The sequence below is a fragment of the Rhinoderma darwinii genome, chromosome 4 (genome assembly GCF_050947455.1).
Source record: "Rhinoderma darwinii isolate aRhiDar2 chromosome 4, aRhiDar2.hap1, whole genome shotgun sequence".
NCBI classification, from domain to species: domain Eukaryota; kingdom Metazoa; phylum Chordata; class Amphibia; order Anura; family Rhinodermatidae; genus Rhinoderma; species Rhinoderma darwinii.
Window position 1 is genome coordinate 115,199,845 of NC_134690.1, and position 8,527 is coordinate 115,208,371.

At 42.7% G+C, this 8,527-nt stretch overlaps 1 protein-coding gene across 2 annotated transcripts in view; it reads left to right on the forward strand.

The window, feature by feature from the left end:
* RNF13 (ring finger protein 13) overlaps nt 1–7,818 on the forward strand; it is a 200,688-nt gene extending 192,870 nt beyond the window's left edge. For both annotated transcript variants that reach the window (XM_075861488.1, XM_075861487.1), the window contains exon 10: nt 6,603–7,818. In XM_075861488.1, the coding sequence (XP_075717603.1) occupies nt 6,603–6,976 (374 nt within the window). In that variant the 3' untranslated portion in view covers nt 6,977–7,818. The remainder of the gene's footprint in view (nt 1–6,602) is intronic.
* The last annotated feature ends 709 nt before the right edge of the window (nt 7,819–8,527 follow it).

The window sequence follows — 8,527 nt, forward strand, 5'->3', positions numbered from 1 at the left end:
ATAAGGATAGGCCATGCAATTTTAGTGGCTGGAAAACCCCTCTAAGGCTATTTTAGGCCTGATCATTAAGGGGTTAAGAAGTTTGAGACCGTTGCACAGTAAGATTGACTGGAAAATAGTAAGAGAATTAGGGTATGTTCACACGGCCTAATTACGGACGTAATTCGGGCGTTTTTGCCCCGAATTACGTCTGAAAATAGCGCCTCAATAGCGCTGACAAACATCTGCCCATTGAAAGCAATGGGCAGACGTTTGTCTGTTCACACGAGGCGTAATTTACGCGCCGCTGTCAAATGACGGCGCGTAAATATACGCCCGCGTCAAAGAAGTGACCTGTCACTTCTTTGGCCGTAATTGGAGCCGTTATTCATTGACTCCAATGAATAGCAGCGCCAACTACGTCCGTAATTGACGCGGCGTTCAAGCGCCTGCACATGCCGGTACGGCTGGAATTACGGGGATATTTTCAGGCTGAAACATCCCCGTAATTTCAGCCGTTACGGACGCCCTCGTGTGAACATACCCTTAGGTTGAAATGGATAAGGTACTGCAAAAACTCTCATGTTAACATATGGCACCTGATACAGCATGTCATAAATAACAAAATTTGGTTTAATCAGTTTCCCTCTCACCCTTTTCATATTATTCAGCAGCCAAATGTGTTAATTCTCCTCATTAATGGCAAAATATGAATGAGGTTCATTAGTAGATATAAACTCTGTGCATTACTCGCTCCTGTGCGCACTCTGTTTTGCGCCTAGAACTAGAAAAGATTTTAGAAAAAGCGGCCGCTATTGAGGTTAATGGCCTACTTCTTAGTTATACCGTCATGGAGGACTTTTGCTTATGTTGAAGAGCATTCACTTTAAAATGCCTTTTAAGATCATGAGTAACATACATTCAGTTGAGTGTCCAAATATTTGGAGGCATTTATTGTGTTGCTGTTTGGACAGAAAAGGGAATTGGTATTTGATGATTGGAACTTTACATGCAGTATTTGTGACCTACAGTATTGGTTCCATACCAAATAGTTTATTTTGTTTCTTCCCTAAGCTAAGTTGTGTGGCTGTGGAGGAAGGGAGGATGTGCCATTTTCTTTTTTTTATGATAGAGTCCGATACACATAACCACGATCCACATGTGGAATCAAATTTTTTAAGCGCTTTACGTATACAGCTTTTTCCAACACAATCATTTTATTCACTTTAGCAATGAATTCACTCCTAGTCGGCGTGGGGCCTTGTATCCAGTGTAATGCAATACGTTTTCTAGCTATCTATAGCAGCCTTGCAATAGCAAGCCGCCCCAGGACAGAAGTCTGAATATGAGTAACACACCCCAAAACGCACTCCATAGGAGTCCCCTGAAGCATAAGCCCATAAGCATCCTGATCCGCTTCAGCACGTCTGACCAATATGAAGTTAAATGTGGACATGACCACAACATATGCATATGATCAGCCTCATCTTCCGAGCATCTAGGACAAGTAGAATCACTCCGTACCCCAATGTTGAAAATAAATTTTGGAGTCTCTTATACTCTATGGATAATGTATAATTGGGAGAGACGCCCAGCCTCACTAAGAGAAATATTCGGAACTGCTTCCATGATATCTGACCATTGTTCTTCAGAGATGGGACCCATTTCGCTCTCCCATTTTCGAGAAGCAATCAAGGGGTACTTATCCAAAAATTTACTGAGCAACATCTGATAAATGTCTGAGATAACCCCGAAGTACCACTCCCAGCATGTAAGACAGCCAGCACCCCATCTGCATGTACATTCAAATCTACAACCTTCTTTTGGGCATCATATGCATGTCTTATCTGTAGATATTGGTAAAAGGAATTTCGAGGCAACCCAAATTCCTCTTGAAGCTGTTGATAAGTTTTAAATATATCATCGTGGAGCAGCTGTGATACACGGGAGATGCCCCTCGATTGCCAACCCTCAAATCCTTCAAGGGAGAAAAACTCCTGGAGTGCCCGGTTACCCCATATAGGTGTAAAAGCTGTGCATACCCCGATATCCCTAATGGACCGGACCTTATCCCAAACTTTGCGCATCAGCGCATATGTGGGCATGTTCCTATCTGACAGCAGAGAATGACCCGCTTCCAAAACTGACAAAGCGGATGAACCAAACTGTAACTGCAAAATTGCACCATTAGATCCATTCGATATAAGTTCCCCCCCACCCCTTAAAAGGCTGACATTGGGAGGCAAGGAAGTATAACCAAGGATTGGGTAGGGCCAGACCGCCGTCATGCTTTGCAAGTTGTAGAATTTCTAATTTAAGTCTGGGGTGACCCTTACGCCATATTGGATCTCTAAAAAGTGCATTGACATAGTAGAAGTCGCGTAAAGGAATCCATACAGGGGAATTATGTAAAATGTACAATAATTGCGGCATTAGGATCATCTTGATAAGATTAACCCTACCTACAATGGACAAATATAACTTACACCAAGCCGATATTTTCATTTTGAATTTGACCAAAAGGGGTTGAAAATTAAGGCCCATATAATCAGAAGGAGAAGCCGAAACCACTATCCCCAAATATTTTAAGTGCTCAACACACCCTATAGACACATCATGAACCCTTGGTGTAGAGCACATTGGATCCACAGGGAGCAGGTGAGATTTATCCCAATTTATTTTAAAGCTGGACAATGCGCCAAAATTCTCAATTAGGGATATTGTTTCTGCCAGTGATCCACCTACATCCCCTAAATAGAGAAGCATGTCGTCTGCATAAAGTGCCACTTTTTCCTGCACAGAGCCATATGAAAATCCCTAAATATCATCGGACAAACGTATGAGCGCTGCTAGGGGCTCCACTGCCATAGCAAACAGGAGGGGCGATAATGGGCATCCCTGACTAGTTCCTCTTTCAAGAGCAAACCGAGCAGATAAGCCACCATTTGCCCATATTCGAGCTGTATAGCATGGATCAAGGTCTTGTACTCTGCCCTAAAGGATGGTCCAAAACCCATAGCCTCCAAGGTGCACCAAAGATATTGCCATTCCACGCTATCAAACGCTTTAGCAGCGTCCAGTGAAAGAATAGCTCTTTCCCCTACATTATCCGCCTTCAGCCGAAGATTTAAAAATAAGCTGTGGACCTAGCAGGCATGAAGCCGGTCTGATCCGGGTGTATATTGGTAGAAATAACTTTATTCAACCTCAGAGCTAAGGCCTTCGCCAGAATCTTGACATCAGTTGTCTGTAACGAAATCGGTCTGTAAGAATCAGCTAATTGAGGATCTTTCCCGGGTTTCGGCAAGACCACAATAATGGCCTCTTGCATAGAAGCCGGCAAAGAGCCATGAGCCAGGGAATGGTGAAACACTTCTAACAGTTTGGGTACCTCAGAGTATTTTTTTATAAATTTCAACTGGCAACCCATCCGCCCCAGGCGCCTTATCGTTAGCCATCTGTTTGACCGCTTCTTCCAATTCCTCCAGCGTGAGTGGAGAGTCCAAAAGTGCCCTGGCCCCCCCTGACCGTTTAGAGATCTGCGCTTTAGCTAAGAATGAGCAAATATCATTTGTGGATGGATGCTCCTTGGAGGCATATAAATCGGAATAAAAGTCCCCCAAAACCTTCAAGACCTCTGAGGTCTCGGTAACCATATGGCCCCTTGCCGTTTTTAAAGCAGTTATATGCGACACCCCTTGTTGTGCCTTTGCTACCATTGCCAGCATATGGCCAGCCTTCTCTCCTTCTTCAAACCCATTCTGTGCATAAAACTGCAGTTTTCTACCCACTACTGCTAAAAGGTGTAAGTTTAATGCGTCTTGCGCATTTCCTAAACTTGTTTGATGTACCGCAGTTGGGTTTGAAATAAATGCTGCCTCCGACCTACGCATTTCTTCATGTAATCTCTCATCCTCTGCCCTGGTTGCCATTTTGTGTCTACTAATTGCTTGCATAAACAAGCCTCTCAAATACGCCTTCATTGCATCCCAAACATAAGGAACAGAAGAAGAGCCACAATTAATTTGAAAGTAATCCTCTATCCTCCGGGCAATGAATCCTTGCCCATCAATCAAAGACAGCTAGAAGGGATTCAGCTTCCACATTCGCGGGCCATGGGAACCCTGATTATTAACTTCAACCGTGACCCTAAGGGGAGAATGGTCAGATAACGTTCTAGGGAGATACTCCACCTGACTAACTAAGGGCAACATACACTCATTCCACAAGGCCAGATCTATTCTGGATAGAGAAGAGTAAGTGGATGAACAGCAGGAGAAGTTCCTTTCACGACGGTGTTTTAATCTCCACACATCCAGTAATCCCAGTTCTTGTATCATTGTACCAAACGGAGTCTGGGCCTCCCCGTCACCCCTGTCCTCATCTCTACATTTATCCCAGTTGGAGTCAAGAATATTATTAAAATCCCCAAGGATAAGCAAAGGTATCCCAGGTTTATCCGCCACAAAAGACATGGCCTGTAGTAATACTCTATTAGAAAAAGGAGGAGGTATGTATATAGATATTATGATGAACATTTTTAAGTATATGGTACATAACACACAGATATATCGACCTTCTGCATCTACCTCCATGTCTAAGCAATTGAATGGAATTTGTTTGTGAATTAATACGCTAACTCCCCTAGAAAATGCTGAGAACGTGGAGTGACCGCTAAAGCCCACCCATCTCCTCTGTAGCTGCTGTAATCTGTCATCTATCAAATGTGTCTCTTGTAGACACACAATCGCCGGCGGGTTCTTGCTAATATACTGAAAAATGGCCTGACGATTCGTGGCATTAGCCATACCCCGGATATTCCAACTAATAAAGCTAACTGATTCAGCCATATTCAAAATAGGACACAATATTTAGCCTAATATTTCTCATCTTTAAGCAAGGGTGTACGTCTCTTTTACACTCTCATATAATCCAAGTGTGTGCCACCTTTAACCCCAGAACACCCCCAAAAACCCCCACATATAAACATAGTAAACCTCTCTCTCCGAGAGAGTGGGCGTTGAGATTCCTACTAGTGCAATGTATAGAACCACCGAAAGATTATGTAGAGCATACGATCATTCTGTCTAAACATATATCCTGCATTTCAACATAACAATATACTTGCTAGGCATAAAGCCCGTAAGTGCTGCCTGAGTGACCAGTAAATAGCAGCAAGTCAAGTCACGTACTCACTACTTTACGTATCATTAATCAGAATACATGACCTGCAAGATAAAACATATGAACCATATTTCAGGGCGTCTTGACACGCAGTTGCCTCTCATGTCCATCAAGCCACTGCATGGCCATGTGCGGATTTTCAAAAAAAATGAGTTCTTCCTAGAGCTGCAACACGCAGCTTCGCTGGGTACAGCATAGAATACGCCACCTGCAAATTTCTCAGCCGCTTCTTGACATCTTGAAAATGCGCTCTTTTACTCTGAACTTCCACTGAGTAATCCGGGAAGATGGAGACTTTCACGCCATTTATAGCCAAATCCGGACATTCCCGCGCTTTTCGTAGAATGATATCCCTATCTTTATAGTGCAGTAACTTGGCCAGTATAGGTCTTGGAGGGTGCCCAGGTGGTAAAGGGCAAGTCTGCACACGATGAGCCTGTTCAATAGCAAATAGTGGGGTGAAGGTGTCTTTGCCAAAAGAAGTGCGCAACCATTTCTCCATAAATTCTGTGCAATTTAAGCCTTCTGATTTTTCCGGTATTCCAATCAGTCTGACATTTTTACGACGTAACCTATTTTCTAGGTCGTCCGTTTTGTTAAACAAAGCTACAATATCTTGAGTCGACTTTTTAGAGTCCTTCATGGTAGTAAACATATTATCTTCCAGGTCTGTGACCCGTCCTTCCACTTCACCAAGTCGCTCGTTCACCTTTTGCATATCATGCCTAATAATTGCAATATCTTCCTTCATGGCACCCACCTTTACATTCAAAGTAGACAGCGTAGACTTGCAGTAGTTGATAGCCAAAAATACATCTCGTAGTGTGGGCTCATCTCCCGCCATGGATTGCTGCGCAGGAAGCGGCTCCCCCGCCATAGCACTCAGTGATTCCCCATCTGAGGTATTGGGATCGGAAATATGTAGCTCCACAGTGCTCCTCACCCTAGACTCATCGGCAGTACGGGCAAAGCGCTCCAACCTGTCCGCAATCGTGACCACCGGCTCCACGTGTTGATCAGCCAGCATTTCCTCCGCGGCGCCATCTTGTGAGTTCCGCTCAGCGGGCCTCTGAGAGAATCTTGCCTTGCTTCTGGTCATATCTATACACCACCAACCCGCAATCACCGCAGCAAGCGAGGATCTCCGGTAATACAGCAGTTCAGGTAAGTATAGGTCACCTCAGGCAAAGTAGTCGAATATTTTTCAGGCGTTCTTGCAGGAGCTCAGAAACGTGTGACTCTCTACATGCTCAGCAAGCCTCGCCTCGTGCAATTTTCTTTACTCGTGTCCTGATAGCAAGGGCAGGGAATTAAGTAACTGCTGCTTAGAATAACCGAGAAGATAACTGAAGAAGTCAAATTTTATAATGATAAATGTTTTTGTAGATATTTGTTAAGAGTTACTTTGGACCGATGTCTAATAGATTTTCTCTTCTCAGCCTATCACTGCAAGTGTGTTGACCCGTGGTTAACAAAAACAAAGAAAACCTGCCCTGTCTGCAAGCAAAAGGTCGTCCCATCCCAAGGAGATTCGGAGTCCGATTCGGACAGCAGCCAAGAGGATAACGATGTTTCAGAAAACACTCCGCTGCTGCGACCTGTGCCATCTGCCAGCACCCAGTCATTTGGGGCAATATCTGAGTCGCGCTCTCAGCAGAGCATAGTAGAGTCATCTGATGAAGATGACGATGCAGGTGATGATGATGACGCAGATGACAGTGACAGCAGTGATGAGGAGCACAACACTGGAACTGTGGTGGTGCAGCTGCAGCACAACATGGAACGAGATTCTCGAGAAAGGAACACTGTCTGAATATTAAATGGCATCACTTACTGTAGACTTGTTAAAGTGCTTGCCACGTTTGATGCTACGTACGGTAATCTTATTTTTCACCAAAACATAAGGTCTAGCGATTAACTTAATGCTGCATATTGTTAGGTCTTGAAGCTGCAGGCAAATTTAAAAAGAGATATACAAAATATCTAAATAAGAAAATCTGCTCAGTAATCTACGCTTAAGTACTAGTACTGGACACAAGTGACAAGACATGGACATGACCAAACGGTATCTGCATGTATTTTTTATTTTCTGCACTGGAACATCTCATGGGCTCCTAAGCACAGATCAGAGGTTCAGCATTTCAATGTATACGCTTTGCTATGCTCAATGGTAAAACTTTTTAAAGACTGCTGTAAACTAGGAATGCAGGAGGCAGTATGCATGGCGTACTACCAAGGAGGTGACAAGTGTGGCTCTATGAGGCATGATGCACAAAGCCAAGACTCAGTTTTCTAGGTAAATTGCAGGTTTACAATTAAAATTGTTCTAATACAATAAAAAAGGTCAGACTTGTTGTTTTAACTATTTATTATGCAGCCTAGTTATTTGCGGCTACAGCAAAACACAGAAGTGCTTCAGTATTTTGTTGAATCTGTTAAATAAAGGAAAATCTCTCTCCGGAAGAGAGAGTATATTTTATGGCTTTCAACTTTGTATAGTTTCCCTGGAGTTATGCAGAAGCTTATATTCATGAACTTATTCACTGTACTATGACTATTATAGTAATGTAGAAAGTCAATATACTTGTGTAAAGTTATACATTTTTATATCACATGATGCAAAGACTCAAAATAAAAGCTTGATTTCTCACCTGACCAGTACTGGTTTTACCTTCCTCTATAATCTTAGCATTTTGCAAATATGAGTGTTTTTTTTTCCTTTTTGCATATGTGTCTTTATATAAGGGAAACTGTTACTGTACCATATATACTGTAACAATTCAGTTTATGAGAAGGAATATAGAGAGCATGTCTGCATTTATCCCCTTGCCGTCCTGTGGCGTACTATTACGGCCAGCAGCAGCAAGGTTGTTTAAAGCTGGCCCTGGTAACAGAGGTGGGACTTTGAGCCTCTTGCAAAGAAAACCAAGCCTACCCTTTAGTTGATCAATGCCTCCCTACTACGATGTTAACAGAAATCTAGAAAAGACAAAGCATTGAGTGTTTCTTGTTTTGGGAGCTTTGACCGAAACTACCAATGTTTGCTCACTGTGTGCTTTTTTTAAAATATTTTTTTATAAAGCCTTTGTACTCAAGTAATATTTTTGCTGTGGTTTGCTGCAGCAGTGAAATGTTATATATTTTTGAATAGGACGTTTGTTTTTCTCACGTGGTAAGTAAATAGCCATATATTAGCATACAGATTTTGTCATGGATTTCACCCTTTACGATACTTTAAAGAGGCTCTGTCACCAGATTTTGCAACCTTATCTGCTATTGCAGCAGATAGGCGCTGCAATGTAGATTACAGTAACGTTTTTATTTTTAAAAAACGAGCATTTTTGGCCAAGTTATGACCATTTTT